The sequence below is a fragment of the Dendropsophus ebraccatus genome, chromosome 9 (genome assembly GCF_027789765.1).
Source record: "Dendropsophus ebraccatus isolate aDenEbr1 chromosome 9, aDenEbr1.pat, whole genome shotgun sequence".
In the NCBI taxonomy this organism is placed as follows: Eukaryota; Metazoa; Chordata; class Amphibia; order Anura; family Hylidae; genus Dendropsophus; species Dendropsophus ebraccatus.
Window position 1 is genome coordinate 52,373,816 of NC_091462.1, and position 24,789 is coordinate 52,398,604.

General features: G+C 42.9%; 1 protein-coding gene and 1 long non-coding RNA gene across 3 annotated transcripts in view; one reads left to right on the plus strand and one right to left on the minus strand.

Moving 5' to 3' along the window:
- LOC138800969 (uncharacterized) overlaps positions 1–24,789 on the plus strand; it is a 101,587-nt gene that overhangs the window by 36,158 nt on the left and 40,640 nt on the right. The window lies entirely within an intron of this gene.
- The window catches only part of VPS8 (VPS8 subunit of CORVET complex), a 129,650-nt gene that overhangs the window by 8,062 nt on the left and 96,799 nt on the right, over positions 1–24,789 (minus strand). The window contains exons 39-45 of one of the 2 annotated variants that reach the window (XM_069983279.1): positions 24,654–24,757; positions 23,023–23,104; positions 21,329–21,411; positions 15,306–15,386; positions 14,450–14,619; positions 4,248–4,416; positions 1,089–1,136 (exon numbers count right to left, since the gene is read on the minus strand). In XM_069983279.1, coding sequence (XP_069839380.1) covers positions 1,089–1,136; positions 4,248–4,416; positions 14,450–14,619; positions 15,306–15,386; positions 21,329–21,411; positions 23,023–23,104; positions 24,654–24,757 — 737 coding nt within the window. Of the gene's footprint in view, positions 1–1,088; positions 1,137–4,247; positions 4,417–5,131; positions 5,192–14,449; positions 14,620–15,305; positions 15,387–21,328; positions 21,412–23,022; positions 23,105–24,653; positions 24,758–24,789 lie in introns of those variants that run through there. The other variant, XM_069983281.1, reaches the window with a different exon arrangement.

A 24,789-nucleotide genomic window follows, 5' to 3' on the forward strand; every position in this document is an offset into this window, starting at 1 on the left:
ATATATATACTGTGGTGTTTTTTTGCCCCCTCCCCTCAGTCCTAGAACAGGTTGCAGTCGGTTTTCCCTCCCCACTCCCCTTTGTTGGTTTCTGAAGTCACAGCAGGCGGAGATTGCTCTTGTTAAGAGGTTTGGGGTAGCAAGGTGGACTTGCGTGGTTTGAGTCGATGGCGGCATACTGCTTGGTCTTTGTTGGCACTTAATGCCGGTTTTTGTATTAACGTTCAAGTTAAATAAATTGCTATGGCCCACCACTGCCCAGCACAAAAGTTGTTGGTTGTACTGTCCATTATTCCTGGCGGGTTATGGGAGAGTTGGTATGGAGCATATATGCAGTCATGAATGCCCTGCTAGTAATCTGGATAGCATCACAATGCTGCCTACTGACCGGTCCTACAAAATGATATTGTCTTTTTTAAAGGGACTGTACCATCAGGCCTGGGCTGAAGCACTGGAGGCGGGCCGACCCACCCCCAGTGGGCGGAAACCTCTGCCCCCCTATGACACTGCTCCATTAGAATCAATGGAGCTGTATCATAGAGGAACGGGGGTTTCCTCCCATTGGGGTTGGGTCAGCCCGCCTCCAGTGCTTCAGCCCAGGCCTGATGGTACAGTCCCTTTAAAATGATGACCTGGTTTTGTCCCGAAAGCCAAAAATGCAATTTGGGGCTTCTTTATACTAATACATGTCACATTCTCTACCTTGCTTTGTCCACAGAGAATAAACTAACATCTTCTAAAGAAATCATTTCGATTATTCTCGGGTTAGCATTAGAAATCTTATCTTGAATCTGTATGGTCGGACTAAATGGAAGAAGGTTATTCAGTGCACAGAGGTAGAAGAATACATGAATATTAACCAACATGTTATAAAATGCATATTGTGTATACCTGCACAAAGAAACAGTATGAAGAATGGGTGATTATGAGCTATCTGTGCTGTTGCTGTAAGCTGTGTGTCATGCATTTGGCTTGTTTTCTTTGGATGCGTTCCTGAATTTCTCCCCAGCATTTGGGATGGGAAGCTTTCTCCCGGCTTACCCCAGGCTACATATCTGGCACTATACACAGTATGGAAGTCAGCTTACCTTTCTCACAGACTCCTCTCTGGATGGATTAGCAGAAGCAGTTCTCATCTGTTTTAATATGAAGAGGAGATTATAAATATTGAATCATATGATTTCATCAGGATCCTAACGTGTATTTGGTAAGAGACGACCCATACAGAATGCAGATTGTGATGCTTGGTAGTAAACAATGCTCCACTATTATCCACCATCGCATGAACATGCCTGAAGCATGAGACATCGGCTGGTCCAGCGTGCTCTGGGCAGACTAGGAAGACTGGATTACCTTATTTTTATTTTTTTCAATAATATTAGCACTCCTATTTATTCTCATAGCGCGAGTGACAAGTATACAGCAGGATTCTAAAGCTGCCATCCATCAGATTTCACTACAGGAAGAAGCCACCATGCTATTTATTTGTGGGTCTCAAGCAGCTCCTGAACTGTAGGTTGTCCATATCTAGTGCATCGAGTACAAAAACATGCACAGGGAAAACTAGTGGGTTTTTTTTTAAACTCCTTTATATTAAAGCGTGCCGTTCATTCATTCAAAAAACAAATAAAAATTTTGGATACGTCACAGAGACAGCAAAGGTTGTGATTGGTCAGGGTCTGAGTATTCAGATCGTGACTGATCAAGAAAATGAGCTGGGAGAAGTACGTAGTTGGCGCATTCATTCACGGTTCTGTCACATGACCTGGACAGACTCCCAATGCAAGCCTATGGGGCAGTCCATTAATGCAGTAGAGAGGAGTGCAGCAGTGCAGTCGTCTCCTTTCTCATCCCACTGATTGGTCATGGTCTAGACACTCAAGACACCAGCCGATAAAAACTGAATGGCCAAGTGGCCAGTACATCAGCCGGGTTGTGACGTGTCAGTGCCAGAGATCCAGGAGCCCAGCAGGGATCCCGAGGCTGGCCCCACCACTCAACCCAGGCACAGGGAGAGGTAAGTTCATACTCCTGATCAAAATCCCCCCTGCCCCTGCCGGCTGTCAGACTTTAAAAACAGCCAGACTTCTCACTTAATAATAAGAAAACACTGTTGATACATACAGAACCTCCACAGTCTTAACAACCTAAAAAGTGAACTTATTTATACTGTATGGTGGATAAAAATAAATAAAAATACACAAAAATATATTGATAGGCCAGTCAAAAAGGAGATAAACAGAACGTATCGCCTAGATTTTCTATTACTGATTAGAGCCAGTAAAATGGAAAATTAAAAAAAAAAAATCCCCAACACTTCTTAAAAAATATGTTGACGCATTCCCTTCAAAGTCACCTTTAACTCAACCTAGAGCAGTTGAAATGTATGACAAATCTCCATCCATGTGCTTTCTGTATTCCTTAGCATTAGAGATGAGAGCAACTCGAGCATGCTGGGGTTCGTTCAATGCAACATGCGAAAACATGGTGCTTTTTCAGCATCTACTGTTACTAGTGCTGGCTGGATGTGGTGCTGGGGCGTGATTCTATAAAGACCAGGATTACTAATAATAAATAGGCAGTTTATAGTAATTTTAGAAAATGACACTTAATACCAGATAACAACTAGCTGCAGTTAGTGTGTTGGCATAATCCATATGCCTATAGGTAACAAATGCCAATTTTCAGCTGTTCTAGCTCAGTTCAGACCGGAGTGTCTAACCCTGCAGGAGTTAATGTTTCACATTTTGCCATCAGATACATGGAGTGTGAAGAACACACTGCTTCTAGCTAAGAGATGTGATTAAAAAACCCTCGAAAAATTCTTCCATGTTATCTAATTGGAAATGTATGAAAATGAAGCTTTGTGAGAAGGTGACACAGGCACTTGACACACTCCTGAGCTAATACTGACAGAACTGGTTAACACTATTTGCTGGCAAGTTTTCTGTGCAACCTACATTTTACACTAAAAGGAAAAAGCAAAATGAACAAGAAGTTGATTCGTCAAACGCAAGTGAGCAGACCGGGCTTCCCTAACATGGTGCTGCCTAGCGGAGGAAAGGAGTTGGTCAGGAGACACCAGCGATAAAATAGTAATTCCAAAATCCGACCAGGGCAGCTAATATACCCAAATCCTGCTATCTGGGTGATCTTTATAGCATGATATGTGGGGCATACAAGTGATAACAACTGCTATAAATCACTAGGCTAGGAGCTGCAGTCAACCCGCGCCTCTGTTTCTGTGATTCATCAATACTATGCATGTCTAAGGGTAAGTTCACACTATGAAATACGCAACAGACTGAAAATAAGGCCATGGCTCTTAGGGCCAGTTCAAACTGAGTAAAAGAGGCGGAATTCTGCAACGGAACTCTCCGCCGCGGAATCCCAGCAGCCTCTGTGTTATACAGGCTGTCTATGGGAGGGCTCGCACACCGCTCTCTCCACTCAAAGAATTGACAGGTCAATTCTTTGAGTGGAGGCATGCGAGCCCTCCCATAGATAGCCTGTATGAAACTGAGGCTGCTGGGATTGCGCGGTGGAGAGTTCCGTTGCGGAATTCCACCTCTTTTACTCAGTGAGAACTGGCCCTTAAAGTGTCACTGTTGTGAATTTTTTTTTTGTAGACATCAATAGTACAGGCGATTTTAAGAAACTTTGTAATTGGGTTTATTAGCGGAAAAATAAATTTTTATCATGAAAAAGCAGTTTAAAGCTCTTCCCCCTGTCTTCATTGTTCTCCTATGAAATAAAGCACCAAAACAGGACAACAAAGAGTTAATCTACAAATACATCACCCTTTATCTCCTCTGACAGTCTGCACTGACCTCTGAATACAGCGTTCACCCAGCTCCATGCCTGTAATCCTTTGTTCTCGGCTTTCTGCTGCCGTCTAACTCCCTCCTTCCTCCTCCCCCCTCCCCTCTCCCTAGAACAGACTGGGTACGTCTGATGCAACAAGTCACAATTTCCAGATTTTTTGCAGTGAATGGAAAAGAGGAGGGAGGGGGGGGGGGGCTGGGAAAAGGCTTTTTGAAGGCAGATAATAGCATATTTGGCTAATAAACCCATATACAAAGTTTCTTAAAATTGCCTGGACTATTGATTTCTGCAAAAAAATAAAATAAAAAAAATAAGACAGTGACTCTTTAATGTTATAGTAAGATTTAGTAAATAACAGACAATCTGGTAAGAGTATGGTGATAAGTACAGTATAACCCTGAATGTATAGGACCACCACTTACCTGTACTAAAGATGCTGTCCTCCCCTTCTTCAGATCCGCCACTGCCTGCCGCCCTGACCGCCCTACATTGCTTGAATTGCATTTGTAACAAATCCACTGAATCTGACCACCTGCTTCCACTTTGCAGTCCTTTCCAAAAAGACATAGAGAGTGGTACAAATGTCCGCAGCTACGGGGAGTAAGTAATGTAGAACAAACAATATTATTACATTGTACAGAACATTATCCCAGATGAGTAATATAGAATATATACACATTCATACCATGTAAAAATGTAGGTTATTCAGATCTACAGGAGAGGAACTAAATATCAATGATTACAATGACTGAGCCGAGAGCTGCAAACCAGATATGAGCCACAGACAACCCAGATTGTTACGGGGAAATGGTTTCTGATAGATATTACATGAGAAAAATCATAATGACAAGGCTCAAGGCAGCAGACAAGGAGACATCCAGAAATCATCAGCTGCTGGCGAAAAGCTCACACCCAGAGTTACAGCTGCCAACTAGGGAATACCCTGCCTTCTCATGTGCAAGGGACACGATTATTCTCTACACAATGCTGCAGGTGGAGAGCCCAAATCTCTACTTTGGAGCAGGACAGACAATTCTGTTAGATATTCTTCAAATACATATTCCCTGCTGCACATGTGGTTCTAACACAATCCAATCAGTGATGGCACGGCCAGACTTTGGATAGACCATACACTATCGACAAGGGGAAGGCTTAGTTGTTAGTTTCAAGGAGGGGCCAACAGTACAAAGCACAACACAGAATTTTAGGAAAAAGTGTGGGTACTGTAATTTTACGTAAAGTATTTACTAAAAATGACCAGCCGGGAGAGATGTGGGTTCCTCTATGAAGAGGGATTCAAATGGTTATCATTATATGTATAGCATTATCTTATAGGATCCTGTTTAGCATTTAAAGCTAATGATTTCTGCAAAGAAGGAGAACATTGTAATAGATTATGGAGAAGGCAGCAGAGCTGTGACTAACAAGCACAGGTTATCATTGAGATGTACTGTACCCTACAGTGCAGGCCGAGATGCTGCATCCTGGTCATGGCACTGCCCTTTGTTACAAACTAAACTTGGCTTTTATTATTGGGAAAAGAGCACATACATCAAAGTGTTTCAGGGTTGTAATGACCCCTTCCAGGTAAAAGGTAGTATATACACAATGACCAACCGAAAACATAAAAATACTGTCAGGATGAGGCACAGAAAAGGAGATGTAACATGGAGGCTACCTCTTTTCTGTACTAAAGACAGTATAAAGGGGTACAGACTTACAAATGAAGGGGTCTTTACAGGCTTAAAATGCGTTGTTTTATATGTTTAACAATAATTCCTTAGAACCATTGGATACGACAATCTAGCAGGTTGGATCAACAGAACCAGCCTCGTACTTTTAAGCACTTCAGTGTCCACTATGACTTGTATGTTCTCTGTGCTTATATATCGACTGCACTGAGGGTCACACATATAGGCACTCTCCCTTTCTTCTTCTTTAGTGTATTTAGTTTAAACATATCTTCGTGGATGGTTAAAATAACAGCAGAACAGAATTGCCCTGGGATTGTCAGCAGAACACAAGTTCCCTGGGATTGTCAGCAGAACACAAGTGCCCTAGGATTGTCAGCAGAAGACAAGTGCCCTGGGATTGTCAGCAGAACAGAATTGCCCTGGGATTGTCAGCAGAAGACAAGTGCCCTGGGATTGTCAGCAGAACAGAATTGCCCTGGGATTGTCAGCAGAACACAAGTGCCCTGGGATTGTCAGCAGAACACAAGTGCCCTGGGATTGTCAGCAGAACACAAGTTCCCTGGGATTGTCAGCAGAACACAAGTGCCCTGGGATTATCAGCAGAACAGAATTGCCCTGGGATTGTCAGCAGAACACAAGTGCCCTGGGATTGTCAGCAGAACACAAGTGCCCTGGCATTGTCAGCAGAACACAAGTGCCCTGGCATTGTCAGCAGAACACAAGTGCCCTGGGATTGTCAGCAGAACAAAAGTGCCCCGGGATTGTCAGCAGAACAAAAGTGCCCTGGGATTGTCAGCAGAACACAAGTTCCCTGGGATTGTCAGCAGAACACAAGTGCCCTGGGAGAGTCAGCAGAACACAAGTTCTGTGGGATTGTCAGCAGAACACAAGTGCCCTGGGATTGTCAGCAGAACAGAATTGCCCTGGGATTGTCAGCAGAACACAAGTGCCCTGGGATTGTCAGCAGAACACAAGTGCCTTGGGATTGTCAGCAGAACACAAGTTCCCTGGGATTGTCAGCAGAACACAAGTGCCCTAGGATTGTCAGCAGAAGACAAGTGCCCTAGGATTGTCAGCAGAAGACAAGTGCCCTGGGATTATCAGCAGAACAGAATTGCCCTGGGATTGTCAGCAGAACACAAGTGCCCTGGGATTGTCAGAAGAACACAAGTGCCCTGGGATTGTCAGCAGAACACAAGTGCCCTGGCATTGTCAGCAGAACACAAGTGCCCTGGGATTGTCAGCAGAACACAAGTGCCCTGGGATTGTCAGCAGAACACAAGTGCCCTGGGATTGTCAGCAGAACACAAGTTCCCTGGGATTGTCAGCAGAACACAAGTGCCCTGGGAGAGTCAGCAGAACACAAGTGCCCTGGGAGAGTCAGCAGAACACAAGTGCCCTGGGAGAGTCAGCAGAACACAAGTTCTGTGGGATTGTCAGCAGAACACAAGTGCCCTGGGATTGTCAGCAGAACACAAGTGCCCTGGGATTGTCAGCAGAACACAAGTGCCCTGGGATTGTCAGCAGAACACAAGTGCCCTGGGATTGTGGGTCATGTTCCTTGGTAGTGTCCTGGGCTCTCTACAACCCCTTCCATCTGAATAACACTTTTCCTGACTGGAACCTAAAGCTGACACTATAAAGTAAGGGATTGTTCATATGATACTCACAATCATAGTGTAAGAGGGAATAAAATTTATGCATACCATGCACTGAGGTACCGTTAAATTACTTGACACCCCCCGCCCGCACACACACAACAGTCAGTAGTGTGGAGAGGTCAAAACTGGTGATCAGCCAATACTCAGGCCTCTGTTGAATGTACCAACTAAAACCACAGAGATCCAGTGTACTGTAAAGTAAACTTGTTTCAGTACAGTCGCACAGACTCAAGAGTTACATCCAAAATATGGACAGGTACAGATGGGAGCATCTATGTGAGACTTTTTTTTTTTTTTTTTTTTTTTATCATTATCACAAAAACATCTCCACAAATGCTGACAGTAAACACTGACCTAGGAATACTATGTACAAAGTTAATATCTTAAGCAGCCATTCATTTATTAAACTACTATAGTTAATATTATGATATACTTTTTGTTCTATAGTCTGCAGCTACCAGGAAGAGACATTTTCTACAATTACACGAATAGGGACAATTCACATGTTTTCTTAACCAAATTACACCAGATGACATTCATTGCACAAACAGAACGGCATCTTGGCAAGTAAAATAAAGCACACGCTGCACAAGCCTGCAAGTCTTAATAGCCATTAATATATTTTACATTGATCTTCTCTCAGCAAACCTCTGAAATAACATCAGCTCCCTGGCACATAACATTAGGAGAATGGTCTTGTGTGCGACTTAATGAAATCTGTGACAGGACACAATCTTGCCTTTATATCATTTACCAGTCCTTGCATTTAACCTGAAAAGTATGCTGGGGACTGTAATTGTGCAAATCCCGGAGGGGGGCCAATGACCTCTTATTGGTCAGATACATTAGCTAATAACAAATATATAGTATAGGTAAAAACTAAAACAAATGTACTGAAAATACAACTGTATGGATAAAATAGTTTACATAAAAAAACCTAGGTCTTGTGTCAAAGATTTCTATACTGGCTTTATACACAAAATACAAATGACTGAAAGATACGCACCAGATCCTGTAGTGTTGAGGACAGACAAATTCTGTACAGTAGGTACTTTGCTGAGAGGGTATGTGCTGTTTTGCAATAATTAACAGGTGCATAAAAGACCCCAGAAACCAAAAGCAACATCTAGGACTGGATAAACCTTTAGGCAAATACTGGCATCTGGCATTGTGTGAGCCCTACCAACCGCAGTCATCAATGCTGCACACTGTGCCCAGTTTAGCTACAGCCTGCATCCAAACAACAGGGACATCTGTTTGCCTGATGTCACCTTCACCATTTTTTTCATTCTGCTATACCTGGAATATTTCCTTAGAACCCAAGTACTAAGTGCCCTCAAACTTCTTGCTCTTGGGCAAGATGCCATGCACTTTAGTCAAATAATCATGATTTTGTTAAATTTCTGATGGTCACTTGCTTTCTAAAATGTTTATCAGGCCCTGGCAAACTCCCCTTAAAGCGGCACTATCAGCAGGTTCTGTCCAATGAACCTGCTGATATGCTGCAGAAGTTTGATACCTGATGACTGCATCGATGTCAATGATTCCTCTCTTCTCCCACACATTCTTTAGTTATTCGCTAATTGTGCCTTTGCTAATCGGGGCTTAGGAGCATTTGGGGAGTCACCCGATGGCTCGGAGCACCAGCTTGGCCCGCCCAGTCCGCCCCCTTCTGTGCCGCTCCCTATGCATCTATGAATATGCATAGTGGGTGGCATATAAGCTCACTGTGCAGCACGGGAGGGGACAGGCTGGGCAGCACGGAAGGGGGCCAAGCTGGTGCTCCATGCCATCAGGTGACTGAACTAAATGCTCAGTGACTGGCACCGGCTCGGCCCGCCACGTTTGCCCCATTCCATGCTGCCTAGTGGGTGGCTTGGAGCGACCCCCTTCCGTGCTGCCTAGCCCGTCCCCTTCCGTGCCGCTCCCTAGGCGGCATGGGAGGGGACAGGCTTGGCAGGATGGAACGGGGCAGACTGGGTGGGCCGAGCTGGTGCTGGTTAACGAGCATTTAAGGTGTCACCCGGCGGCCCGGAGCACCAGCTCGGCCCACCCAGTCCGCCCCCTTCCGTGCTAAATAGTGAGCGGCACGGGAGGGGGTGGACCAAGCTGGTGCCCCAGGCCGTCTAGTGACGGCCCAAATGCTCCTAAGCCCCTGATTAGCAAAGGGGCACTTAGCAAATAACTAAAGAATGTGGGGGAGAAGAGAGGAATCATTAACATCGAAGCAGTCATCAGGTAAAGAACTTCTGCGGCATATCAGCAGGTTCATTGGGCAGAACCTGCTGATAGTGCCGCTTTAACACTTAGACCTCTATGGGTCTACGGAACTGACCATACACCATAAAGATCTATGATAAAGTCTGCTCAGCTGAGTGGCAGAACGTCCAAAGGTTCCATCCGAATACAGACAGTTAAACATAGGTAAAGCTAAGGCTGTTTTTATCATTATAGGCTAGGATTTGATTTCCTGCTCTACTGCCGAACTACAAGACTTATCTGGGAAGGCAATTATGCTGAAAAATAAAGTATGTGATGATATCTGTTGCATACATGAATCCATAATTTACCATAAATTGGTTACGGTAAGAAAAAGCAGACATGAGCACTACACTGCTGTGTGGTCAGGTGAACACACACTCCTTTCAGTAGAGACTACAATTAGGCTTAGCAACCAGGAAGGTCTTAGAGGTCTAAAAATATTATCTTGTTGCAGTACAGTAAGTCTGTGTCAAAAATTTTGATTGGTTGTGGTCACTGCTAAGACCCCCACTGATCAGGAGAACAAGGGAGGAGAAGCATACAGTATGCAGTAGAAGCTTCACTTCCTCGCTGTCAATCATCTTCATCCCGTGACCCCATAGACTTATAATGAAGCTTCAGGATGCAATGCACTTTTTCCTGACTTGGGGATATGAACAGTGAGACATGTCCCTTTGACATGCCAAAAGTTTTTCTAAATGACAATGCCTATTTGAAGTGTCACTGTTGTTATAACTTTAAATATCTAAATCAGCAAGGGAAGTGATATTAAGCAAGTTTGCAATTTACATTTAATTATTTTTTTGTTATCATGCTTTATGTGAAATCTGTTTTTATTGATTACCACACACAAACAGAGTATGTTGAACATAACAGTTGCATAATGTCAAAGCGACCTGCAAGTCGTATGGTGCCAAACATTTTAGATGAAATATTTAAAAGGAAATGTGAACACGTGCTTTACTTCTTGTACATTGATTCTAAACCAACAGCAGTCTGATTCATAAACCAATATTAAAGTGGTATATGAGCATAAAAGAGGAAGAAGAGCAGAAGGAAGAAAAGAAAAATGAAAAAGATGAGGGCAAAGAAGAAGGGGGTTGCAAGTAACATTGTAGGGAGGATGGGGGTGCAGCAACCTCCCCAGCATGAAAGCAGCAACCCAGAGGTCCCAAGTCGCAAGAGTCCTGAAACTAACAGGTAAATGATATAATTTCCTCAGAATCCATGTACACCCGCCAGGGGAACCAAAGTTTATAGAGATTTCAGAATGGTCCTGTGCCTTAGTGACAATTTCTTCCATTCTGCCAAGTTCTCTGATTTCTCCTATGCATGGGTATAGTGGGTGTTTTCCAATAACATAGGATAACCATGCGATCAGCCGTCAGGAAATGTTGTAGAATCCCCTTCTTAACAGCGGAGAGCAATCCAGCAACTTTTGACAACAGAGCCAGTTGGGGTGAATTGACAGCAGTCTCTCCAGAATATGCATTATATATTGCTATCATCTTATTCCAGAATTCACAAATTCCAGGGCAAGTCCACCTCATATGTAACATGTCACCTGACCCCGTTATGCAACGCCAACAGCGATCCAAAGCCTCAGGGAAGATTTTATGCAGGGTCACCAGGCAGTAGTACCACCTAGAAACGATCTTATTTTTCTCCTTTGCTTTTGAAGCTATGAAAATACCATGAGAATGTTTGCAAATCTTCTGGAGAGACAGCTGGTCAAATAAAGTGATCCCTCTTGTTATCATGCTTTAAAACAAAGCTATACTTACTTGTATCCAGGTCCAGTCTCCTAAAGGCAGCCCTCCTTATCTTTAGGAACACCCTAAGGCAGGATTTCTATTTATCGATCGTCTAAACAGTGCACCTGCGTCGATATAGCACATGTGCACTGTTTGATAAAGGTGGGCGGGGAGGAAGAAAGAAGAGACGATGCAGACCTGGGGCACAGGCACTCTAGGCCACACCAGTATGACACAGCGCTACAGATTAAAAGATCATTTTTGCTCTAACCAAGGCACCAGGCACATTTCAAAAGACATGACAGGTAAGGACTTGCTTTCATCAAATGGATGGTATTAGTGGTTTGGTGGGGTGGGTTGGAGGATACAGAGTCACTTTAAGGCTTCTCCTTCTCATGAACCATTCCCTTCTGTAAACATGCAGCAATTGCTTAGAAATAGTCTTTTTCTAAATCATTCGGCTGTAATAGAAAACAGCTCTCCATGTTCTGACCTGCTGGGGAGCCTGTGATAGACTTGGGTTTATACAGCAGGCTATCTAGGAAGGTAGAATTGCAGGTGGGCAGTGCCTGATCTACTAATGCGCCCAAACTAGGTGGAAGGTCTCAGGCTAGCTCACAATCCCTGTAGGCACTGTACCTAAACTGTAGTCACATATCACAGCTCTCTTCTAATGAAGCAGTGCTAAAAAGCTGGTAAAAACAATTCCACCAATACAATACATAGTTATACTTTATTATAATAATACATTTATAATCTGTAAAGATCTCCTAATATACAAAATGGTGAATGGAGATAGAGTTCACATGATCTGTCTTTTATGTTGCCAGGCAAACTGTAACACCTCATCTGTAAGCCTGCCCACCAATGACATCACATAGTAACTAGCTGGCCAAGGGTGGGGAAACAACAGCCTCTCCTGAGTAGTATAGAAGTAAGGAGACACTGTTGTTTCATCTCTCTCTCTCTTTCTGTAATCTATGTAGATCAGTAGGTAGACAGAAAGATAGATACTGTGTTTGCTGTGCGAAGCAGAAGCAGATCGTGCCAGTGGTGGGCAGATACTACAGGACAGGGACGGTACCTGGCAGTTGGTTCTGAGGTGCAATGCATGCTGGAAGATGTCGTTTCCCAGCCAGAAGCCATGAAGTAAAACTGGGATAACTTGTAAAAGTTTGAATCTGCCGCTAACTTAGACAAGTGGAAAAGGCAACAAAAATAAGGCGGTTGTGGGCACAGCTGATACGTAGTTGAGGTGCAAACAACAAGCCAAACAATTGAGAATCTACACAAAAAAGCGACTATGCCACAAAAAGTAACTCTATAATTTCCCCCAGCGACATAGAATTCGCTTACCGTATTGCTTCTCTGCTCCCCGTCCGTCTCTGTCGCCTCTCTGCTCCCCCTTCCGCTCAATTCCCCGGCTACGCGCCTCCTACTCCCCTCGGCCTGTCCGCTCCCCGTCCGCCCCCGCCGCCATACGCCTGATGGGAGATGTGCCAATCTGCTCCCCGTCTGCCCTGCACTGCAACATGCCCCCTGCTTCCCCAGCCTGTCCGCTTTGCTCCCCGTCCGCCCAAACGCCGTATGCCTGCGGGGAGGTGTGCCATTCTGCTCCCTGTTCGCCTTGCGGCCATATGCCTGCCGGGGAGGCATGCTGCACTGCTCCCCCGCTGCCATATGCCTGCTGGGGAGGTGTGCCGCTCTGCTCCCCGCGTCCGCCGCCATATGCCTGCCGGGAGTTCCCATCCGCCCTTCCCTGCCATATACCTGCCAGGGAGGTGTGCCGCTTTGCTCCCACGTCCACCTCCGTCCCCAAACATAGCGGTGACTCCTTGATCGTTCATTCAGTCATTCACCTGAAAGGTGTCAGTGATTTGATCAAATTCCTAGGGAAACAATGGAACGGCGTGTTCATTCTATCATTTCCCGGGATTTGATCAAATCTATTTCACTGCAATATATATATATATATATATATATATATATATATATAATGTGACCAGAATCAGGCCATGTTCATACTATGTATGAGACCGGCCGTTCCGTGACTGCAGTACCGGCAGGATAATCTTTTGGGCCGCAAAGTTCTGATCATCAGAACTCCCCACAGCACACAATAGGCCGCTCGCTCCACTGTGTGCACTGACTGAATAGTGGCCACAGAAAACTAACAAGTCAGTTGTTTGCGGCGCCGCTAGGGATCCCATAGACAGCAATGTAACATATTTTTTCGTAATAATCATGGCTGCTGTTGCATTGTGCAACATTGGCCTTAGAGTTACGAAAAAATACGCAGTGTGAACATAGCCTCACACTGTATATTCACTGACTCCTGATAAAGTTATGGGGACATAACAGAACACGTGGGGTTTCAGTGCCATTACACAAAGTATGGTCTGCTCAGTATATTTTGTACACATTTATTCTGAGTTGGTTCCTGTTCGATTGTTCTTTTTTTATTTGAGAAGCAGCTCTCTTGACTTATGTAATTGTGCCATCTGACTTGGTGTAAGAGTGTGGTCACAGTAATTGGGGGGGGGGGGGGGGGGTGATATTACTGCCTGAATTAGGAAGTATGCTATATAAATTAATCAACTATAATGGATTTGGATTGTACATGAAAATTGGTACATGGCGCTAACACTTTCGGGAAACTCTCCTTTTGTATCTAAGCTTTCTTTATATATATTCTGCTTGTAACAGAAGGAAAGACCAGACATCTGACCTATGGATTTGTCCTGACAGATTTTCAAACTGAACTCTAGAAACTCCCAACAAGTACACTGCAGACACACAGCCCAAGCTTACAATCTATTTCTATAGCCAAGGGCACAGGTAGATAAGGTCACTACAAAAAAGTTACAAGGACAAGTGATGTTATTAAAAGCAGTGACATTTCCTCCAAGCTGCTCTTTCTGCTTCATATGGTATTAAGATGCTTTTGGGACTTATTCTTTAGAACGGATCTGAGTCACAACACTAAAAGCATATAATAAAAAAAACTGCCAAACCACCATACCAAAAAATCATAAATTACTTAATTTTATAACAGCAAAAGTTTGAATTCCCCAATAATAAGCTCTCTCTAGGAAGCCCACACAAATATATGTCTTTAGTGTACCACAAGTGAAGGAAGAATCAGAGCATGTGCATGGGTTCCTATATGATAATACTGAAGAAGCAAATATATTGCATATTGCAATTTCAATTGAAATAACTTAAAATAATAACATTTTAAAGTGGAGTCTACCTGAAAATAATGATATCATCAGAGGATTCCTGTCTCTTCTTGTACTGCTGCAGACAGACACAACAGTAATCCTGCTTTGGTACAAGTGCCTTGGTAATAGAAGCCTTAAGGTTGCGCAGAGACCAGTGCAGGTCTTGGTTTAGCAAGCTTGTGGTGGTCTCCAATAGTGTCTGTGCAAAGTAGAAATAAAAAGTTTAATTCAGAAGTTTTTGCTAAAAGAAAACCTGTAATAGGGCAATAATTGAAAGACTGTGGCAAAAGTCATATATATGGACTGTGGCAAAAGTTACTATATGGACACACAGATGGGGCTTAAATACTAGATCAAAAGTAAAAATACTCCTCAAAAGTAAAAAATTTTGTCCACCTACATTGTGTAATTCTTCTGTAATTCATTGTGAACATGTATGAATAAAATGGATGTTATTATTCTCCTTGTAATGTGGGCATGTGCCTTCATAGTCTGTTACTGTCCAATCAGCTGACAGTGTTCCAGTTGTAACAGAAGAATGGCACAAGGCAAAGTTCCAAGAAAATATATTGCAGAATTGTTGGGGATTTTTTAAGAGCTGGAAAGCAGTCCTTAAAGGGCTTACGCAATGCTGACAGCTTATTTCCTATCCACCAGACACAATACCTCATTGGTCAGTTCCCTACCAATTAGGAGAATAGGGGTCTTATGTTCCACGGTTTTAACTGGGCAGCAGTAAAGAATGTGCACTACTGCTCTTTTTTAACTATCCGGGACCCCCGTTGTCATGATCTGTTGGGTTCTCATCAGTTGCAGCCCCACCAGACACTTATTATTGGTAATAGGTAGGTATAATAGGTAGGTAGCACAGAACTCCAGCTTTACCTGTTCATAGTTAAATGTATCCAGCATTCCTAACACCAAGCCTTGTATTTCACCCAACTTCCCTTTCCCGTACACAGGATCCTAAAATCAGAAACAAGTAATAAAGGATCTGCATTCATAACACTTGTATGCTTATACATTTTTATACACTTGTACACTTTTATAGGGGGTACTGTAGTATTAAAATACAAAGTGCAGAGAAATTCGAAAACCAGAAGATCCTGTATGGCCTTATGATCATGACAGACATATGTTAGGTCTTGTCCGGTTGTATAAGGCAACTATTAAGCCACAGTTAATATCTGCATGGTGGAGCACATGTGAAATTTCCCATTGGCAACAAACTGAATCTGCTCTTTTCAGCAATTTCTATGTCAAGACATTACTTTTTTTTCTCTAATCTTGCAGGCCAACCCACCTTTGCCTGTCTTCTTTTTGATAAAAGCAGGTCTGAGACTATGGATACAATTACATAAAGAGTGCAGAACAAAATATGAATTCCCACCTGACTCTACGCCCCCTCACAATGCAACAGGAATCAGTGAATGTTTTCAGTCTACTGCAACAGGGTTCAATGCATTCATTTTTTGACCCATAGTCCACACTAAACAGGATTTTTACTAATTTTTACAAATTAGACACCACCTTTTATGCACTAGATCACAATCATTTCTATATAGTAAAGACATTTTCCAACTTTTTACCAGAGGGCTTAAAGCGAATGTACCACTAGGTGTTTTTTACATGAACAGACTGGCGTGGTGATGGTGGTGCCGTGGTCCATTTTGCTTAAGCACACGTGCCGGCCAGGGACACCAGAAAACACCGGGAGCCGGTATGTGTGATCGGGGGGGCGGGGAGTCAGCCATGGGATAGGGTTAAAGTTTGGCCGGATCCAGGAAGAAGGAGGAGAGGGGAGCGGAGGGGCATGATGGCTGCACTGTGATGAGCGGCTACCCCCTGCGCGGCATCAGCAGCATCAGCCATGTAATAGCGATAACCAAGCTACTACCTCCCATCACCTGCATCCAGAGCGGCAGCGGGCGGTCGGGGGCAGTTCGGCGGGCTTACCATGGAGATCGGTCATGGTACTACTCCCCATTATCTGCTCATACTATGAGCAAATGATGGGGGAGTAGTACAGTGTGTATGTATGGCAGCAGCACCGAGCAGGGAGGGAGGGGGGAGGTAGATGCACCTCTCTCCCTCCCTGCTTGGTGCCCTCCAAATGTACTGACTGATTACATTTATGGAATACTTTTGGGGAGCAAGGACACTAGCTCCCCAAAGTATTCCATAAATGTATTCAGTCAAAAACATACTGTATATTACATTCACATACACATCCATTGTAATTCTAATGGAGTGTCCAGGAGGGGCGCACGATATATATAAAAGTCAATGGTACTCATTACACACTAGAAATTTGTCTAACTTTCCATAAGTAATAACATATTAAAAATAGTATTGGCTGGACTTCTCCTTTAAAAAATGTCTAATTAACCTAAATGTTGCCAATAAACCAGAACCTTCCAAAGACATGACATCATCATATGGACTGTCCCCAACTGTTCAAAAGGCATAGTATGTAAACGTCTGACTTTGAAGAAAGTAATAAAAATGTCTTAAAAAATTCTCTCTCTCATCATTCCAGCATTTGGCAAATATAAATCATTTTAATAATCCTAACTGACCTGAAACGGGAAAGTTTTATTCTGATTTCATGTCAGATGAGAAAATCATATGCATATGTGTCTTTTTATATAGTATATGTTAACTTCGGGTTTCAACTGTATGTCCTCATTTCATTTCCAAAGGTTGCCAGCATATAGGTGGAACATCTTGCAGAATCGTGATGCAGTCCACCCCAGTATATTATTGGATAAGACTGTATTTTCAGTTTAAAGGTTTAAAAGGTTTTCATTTTAAAATTTAAAGGTTTAACATTTTTCGAGTCAGTACTACTTTAAACCAAGAATAAGATGTTAAAGAGCGTAGTAACAAAGTAGCCTAGAAGCTGGAGGCCCCATGTGTGCCACGGGTAATGAGAACAGTCCACCTCCTAGCTGTTATAAAAACTCCAGTGATTTAATATATGGAAACAAAAGCTGCAAAACGCAATGTGACATTAAGGGAAACTCACATCAACGATAAGGCCGGCTAATGAGCTATCTGGCTAGCAGTAAGTCAGGCCTGAGACTTATGCTGTGTAATTGGCGATTTAGGAGTATTTCTGTAAAAAAATCACGGCAGTCAGTGAACTGGCTGGAATATTCACTTCAAAGCCTACGATCCAAAGACAAATAGGAAACAACAGAAAGGCTACACGCCTACACACCAAGAGTCACCACGACGGCAGCTCAATAGGTTGCCAAAATAGAATCTGCAATAAGGGCAAAATCTGCAACAACACTACAAAATCAAAATTAATGTGTGAACATAAACTTGATCTTTTTTCTAACTCATTTTATTGAAGGGTAAATCACCAAAAGGTCAGTGTAAATGAAGAGAGTCAGGCATACGTACAAGGCTCTGAGGATGACATTTAAAGTAATAAACAAAAAAATTTTTTCTCAAGAAAGCTTGCTGAAACTTTCTAATTTCTAATATTCTTCAAAGGGGGATGGCGAAGGGTAACCAATAATTTCTCTGGATATATAAATATATGGATGCCGACTTCCAATGTACTGTAACTCAGCCCCAATATCAGACCCCCAGCGTAATACAGACCCCCAGTATCTGACCCATAGTACGATACAGATACCGGTATCCAACATCCAGTATAATGCAGACCCTAGCATCTGACCCTCAGCAAAATTCAGAGGCCAGTATCAGACCCCCAGTGTAATACAGACCCCAGAACCTGACCACTGGTGTAACACAGACCCCATTATAATCCAGACCCGGTATCAGACCCCTAGAATAGAACAAATCTCAGTATCTAATCCCCAGTATAATGCAGGCCGCCAGGATAATAAAAGTAGAGGATTATACAGCAATCCCCATTATAATGTATACCCCAGTGTCAAACCTCTAGTATAATAAACCCCTCAGTATTTGATCCCCAGTATAATACAGACTCCAGTATCAGATCCTTCAGTGTAATACAGGCTGCACATCAGGCCTGCCAGCTTTCTATGATAGCCACCATTAACTTTTTTAGTAATCTGTGCTACAGTTAGTAGGATTTCATGTGCATCAACTCAATATCCCACGTAACTGGGGATGACATATTATGCCCAAATACACAAGCCTCTGACACCACTTGCACAGTTTATATGGGTTTACCGGGGTTTACTGCAGCTACCCGACATCCAGGGACTACATGATTGCCAGGACAGGAAGCTATATGGGATCACATGACTGCCAGGCCAGGAAGCTATATGGCACCTGCTTTGCAGTATACACATCACTCGTTGAGCACTCTGTATACAGTGGTCAACGAGGCAAGCGTGGTGGTACACTATCCCTGCCCTACCTCTGAAGAGCCTAGGGGTCACAGACAGCCAGCTCGCCATTCTTCCAGATGCATGGTCCCCATGCTGCTGCAAACTCGGCAAGGATGTTTCAGAATGTTTGTGCAGAGTTAAATGCTGACTCCCTGGATTTTTAACGTCAATGGGTGGTCGGAAGAGATGAGCGAATTTACATTACAAGCAAAGCGAATACAGCTGCCTTTGTCTTCATGCCGCTCCCTGCCGCTCCATCCCGGGTGCCTGAAAAAGCTGGATCCAGTTTTGGGAAGCTAGAAGTTTCTAACTTATTGGCAAACTAGATGTTTTGGCTGTTAAAGTAGCAGTGCTTTTTTTTTTATTCTTTCCCCGGCTGCAGGCAGGCCCAAATACTTACCAATGATGATCATTGTTCCACGGCGAGACTTTGTTCTGGTCCTACAGAGCCGCTTGGATCCCACTATGGGTGACATCACAGCTTTTGTGACCCCTCTTGTTTCCACAGGTCTATTGAAGACCGGAGATCAGGGTCTCCAATGCATCTCTATAGGAGCGCTCTTATAGAGATGCATTGGAGAGCCTGATTTCCAACCTCCTGAGCTGCAGGGCCGAAGCTAAAGAGGTCACAAGAGCACCACGCCTCGCCACAGGACACCGATCATCATTGGTAAGTATATGTGCCAGCCTGCAGCCAGTGGAAGAATTAAAAAAGAAAAAAAAACTCAGTCCTGCTAGCCTCTTGTAAAAGATATTTTTTTAGTCCTGTCTTTTAGTGTGTAGTCAATAATACTGACCTGACTTCATTGATGCTAAAGAAAACTGACGTTTCCCAGTGTTCTTCTGGGACGTTTTCTATTTTCCTAGATGAGATGCACATTTTGGCAGGCAAACATCTCCTGGGAAGAGTCACCTTTATTCCAAGACTTTGGAGGCAACCACTGTCCAAAAGCCTTAGAAACTGCCTTATCACAACATTTTCTTATCAATTCATGACCTAATTCAAGTAGCTTATGCCTGGAACCCATCAATGAGGATATTTCTACAATGGAGAGAGGGGCTAGACCAAAAGACTCAATAAATTTTAACTGCAAGTCATTTTCACACAGCATATTCCAATGGTCAGCATCTCCCGATAAACAGGACAACATAAATGACTCCGCAGGTTCATTTGTAAACTATCCTCATAAACACAAAAAAAGCAAATAACAAAATAAAAAAACAACAAAAAAAACAAACAAAAAAAAAACACAAACAAAATAAACAAATAAATTATTTACACAATACATTGGTGGTTATAGTAACCACTGATCTATTCGAAAACAAAGTTGCAATGACCCATATTTAGCTATAAAAGAATACAGAATAAGCAATAGCATAAAAAGTTTGTTTGTAAATAACAAAATGAATTTATTCACCAGGTCTTCCATTTTGGCTCCAACTAGAGGATTTTTTAAGCCCTTTCTAGCTGTCTGCTGCTGCCAGTAGAGGTGAGATGGAGTATTTTGCATACAATTTTATTACAGAGTTTAATGTTTCTCATAAATTTTAAATTTGTATCTATGCAGAAGATTTGGAGCTCTGTATCGGGAAACAAAAGCTCCAGCTGCTATAAAAATATATAGAAAAATTAAACAGCACAGAAATGAGGTATAACACAAGGCCGTACTTCATATCCAATAATGTGCTACATTAAAGCCTGAGGAAGAGTGTCAGTCTGTGCACACATTGTAAAAAAAAAAAAAATAAATTATGTGAACACAGCCTAAATTGAAAAAAATCTTAATTAAATGGACATAAAAGTTTTGAAAAGTGTCCAAGTATTATCTGACCATTCAGCATTCTGTACTCAGACAGTATTGTACATGTATTGTATGTGGTGCTTCATTTCTGAAATATGTATAATGTAAAGTATTTGATATATTACTCCACAATGGACGAGTTTGTTTGATTCCCAATCATGAAGTAAGGATGCAGGTAGCTAGTAAACCAAGGGTAAACTTAGCATCATAGCTCTAACATGTTGCTGAACACTAAGTAACAAGAGGGTTAATGCCTATGAATACCCAACCATGATAATACTACAGAGCTGGCATGAAATATGCATGAAATGGTGGCCCAGATTTCAAAGAGATTCTCTGCAACATCTGCATTCTGCAGGAAAGGGAGCCAAGGACAAGCGGACAGCAGATGAGGCTTTGGTTTCAACTGGCACAGTGTTTAACCCATTAATTGGCATTTAGGGCATTTCAGGGGTTTGGCATTTTATAACATGTTCAGAACTTGACCGACTCCATTTTTTAAAAATCACTCCATGAAAATCACTTTTTTTTTTAACCCAAGAAGCTGCACTAACAGCCCTTGCTATGGGATTTCTGATTTCCAATGTAATCATAGAAAAGGAAACAACATCTTGTGCAATAGAGGTAGTTTATCTGAGACAAGCTTATGGTGAAGAACCCTTATTTTCCCCCTAATTCAGGATAATTAGTGGTTTCAGTCATTGCCTAATGTAGCTAAAACCTTTCGTATAGCTACAAAACCTGAAAAACTCAGCAGAACTGGGGTGCATACCTGCAGGATCCTCTGGAGTATCGATGGAAGGGAGATATATGCGGCCATGCTATTGAGGACTTCCATAGTCAGACTCTTTAATGCTAAAAGGGAAAAATACATGAACAAGCATATGTAACATTTATTGTGGCAAGTTGCAGACATACATGCACACATAGGGAAGAATAAAATGAGTCCAAGCGAAATGTGGGTCTCCATACCTTAGCAATCAGATGTTTTATTCTTAGAAAATAAAAGCAGTTCCCTGACTAGTAGCTCGGGGAATGACTAAGAGCCAGTAAAGCTTGAAACGCATAGGTGGAACTGGATTTCATAATTATGGATGCTAGAGCTGGAGTCTCCAACTCTAGACAGTCCATGAAGTAATTTACAAATCCTCGTAATTTTCTGACAACAGTTAATTAAAGCAAATGCACCATTAGGTACATTGCTTTCGAGCGTAACTGTCATTTCAGGGTCATTTTTCTGAAAATTATAAATATCTATAGTACAAGCGATTTTAAGAAACTCTGTAATAGGTTTTATTTAGCAAAAGAGTTTCCTTCTGTACGGAAAAAGCTGTTTTCCTAGCCCCCCCCCCCCCCCCCCCACTTCAGAAGAAGCAGGATTTCTGTGTCCATTATGCTCTACGGAGAGGGGAGGGGCTGAGAGGAGTGAGTGAGCATGGAGGAGAGAAATATTAGTCCTGCACAGCACAACACCCTGCAATCTTCTCTCAGCAAGTTCCTAGATAAACACTGACCTTCCTGACCCCTGAATCCTGCGTTTTAGGTGCCCAGACAGTCTACAAACAGCTGACCTTCATGTCTCTTCTTCCTGCTCACTTATCTCCCTCTGCCCCTCCCCCCTCCATAGCATATAATGGGCACAGCAGAACCTGTCTTTACTGGCTTCTCTGTAATAAAGACGGATTTGCCTGATAATGCACAGATAAGAAGTCAGGGGGGGGAGGCTGGGAGATTGCATTTTGAGTACAGAAAGAGGCTTTTTTGGCTAATAAATACTACTGATTTCTGCAAACAAAAATGACAGTTACACTTTAAGTTTTTTTTACATGAATGGATAGGTGCCATTTTCTATTTGTAATGTACCATCAAGTTTTTAACATGAATAGATCGGTGCCTGCGAGGGAATACTGGTGCCACAGTCCTTTTTTTTGAACCGCCACTCGTTTCCTGTGCACAGCGCCGGTCTATTCCCGGGCACCGACCAGGCACAAAGCACTGGAGGTGGGCCCATTGGCCCCCATTGTGACAATTAGTCCTCCCAGAGGGGAGGGGGTTTAATCACACTGGGGGCTGGCGGGTGGTACATTCACTTTACAAAACAGAAAAAAAATGGTAGAGATTTATTAACCTACATAGATTCTAATTCTATTACAAACTGTGCAACAAAAATGGAGAGCACGCCATGTACCCAAATAGCCAGATTAATTGTGCATTTTAGATGCATTTTATCTACCACTTTATTGTTGGCTTATGATGCATATATGCCCCAACACAATATTATTGATACCTCTCTTCATTGTTTCTCTACAAAGTAGCCATGAGCACATGATCCCTAATGTGACATTTAAACAAAATTATTTACTATTCTTGTTCTTGCTCCAATGTATCTGCTTCACAGAAAAGTCCTCACACACACTGTGCTGACACTCGAAGTACCAGGAAGGGAGACGCAGGGAAGGTACTTACACTCAGAATAAAGCGGAGATGGAGAGGAACTTAAAAGCTTCTGTGGTGACATCATTGCTTCAAGCAGTGGGAACCACAACGCCTGTATAGGAAAGTGAACATGTCACTGAAGTAAAGGGAAATCACACACAGTGGGGACATAAATAGCCTGTATTAAACTCATGACATTAAATAACAGCAAGAAAATACAGTAAAACATACACAAAACAATAAAACATTACTTCTATTCTGTCCTTTTATCGACACTGTACATGTATTTACCTGTGCATACTGTTCATATCCCCCTCACCTACTTGGTTTTACTAAATTTACTGAGCGTTTGGATTGAGAGAACTGGGGTGACTTCCAGAATATAAAGAATACACCTGTCTAAACGAGGTCTAATACCGAAAAATTAATTTCTACAATTAGAAAAAAATAATATTCATCTAGATGGAAAATCACGCCCGACCCTTTTGTTTCGGGAGAAAAAAGTTGCGGCCAGAGCCGTCTGGCCAAGGCTTACCCCTCCCCATAGAGATAACAGGAATGCTTGGCTGTGTTGTAGGGGGGAGGACAGGAGAGATAATGAACGGTTGGGCGATCATTCGGACGTCAGTTATTGAAGGTGTATGGGGAACCTTAAAGTGATATTGTTGCCTGCTTTCCATATAAGAAATTCTCTGCACCATTCTTAAGTTTATATTCTGGACATTTCATATCTTAAAGTATAAAGGATTTCTTGGTGGTCTCTTCCCTTTAAAAATGCATGCTATTGTTGGTGGACAGTGATGTAGGGGCAGGGCTTAACAGCTGTTGTGCCCCACATTGGCACTGTAGGCCTCGTCCGCTCTGTGGAGTCATCTCCGTCTAGGCCCCACCCCCTCTGCAGCGTCATTACAATGGGCCGACCTTGAGACATAGCCACCGCCCTCTCTGTGACAGCTGGATCAAAGGGGACTGGGGCTAGGCCTCTAGGTTGGCCAATTCCAATGACGCTGTGGAGGGGGGGTTGTCCACCAACAATACCATGCATTTTTAAGGGGAGAAACTACCAAGAAATGTACCAAGAAACCAAATACACCAAGGAAACACCAGCTGTTGTGCCCCACATTGGCACTGTAGGCCTCGTCCGCTCTGTGGAGTCATCTCCGTCTAGGCCCCGCCCCCTCTGCAGCGTCATTACAATGGGCCGACCTTGAGACATAGCCCCCGCCCTCTCTGTGACAGCTGGATCAAAGGGGACTGGGGCTAGGCCTCTAGGTTGGCCAATTCCAATGATGCTGTGGAGGGGGGGGGGGGGGGTTGTCCACCAACAATAAATGCATTTTTAAAGGGAGAAACTACCAAGAAATCCTTTATGAGATATGACATTTCCAGAATATAAGCTTAAGAATGGTTCTGAGAACTCCTTATATGAAAAGGGGGTGGCAATATCACTTTAAGACCTAGGAACATGTCGAACGTTTTTATTAGTGAAGATCTGAGTGTTCAGATCCCAGCTGATCAGTAGAATGAGCATGATATGAAATGATGGTGTCCATGTAAAGGTGACACATTAACCACTAAATGCAGGCATGGATATACACTACTGATCTTACAGCCTCCAGACTACTATCATCATAGCAGGACACATATCAGGCAGCAAATACCTCTCTCTGCTGTTGGTTGAGTGTATGCGACGTTCTTTCACACAAAGAGATAGTTTCTGATAGTGTTTCCTCGACATCTTTTAAGACTACCATTTGCCTGGTATCTACAATTGGAGAGGAAAATTAAATAAGTACA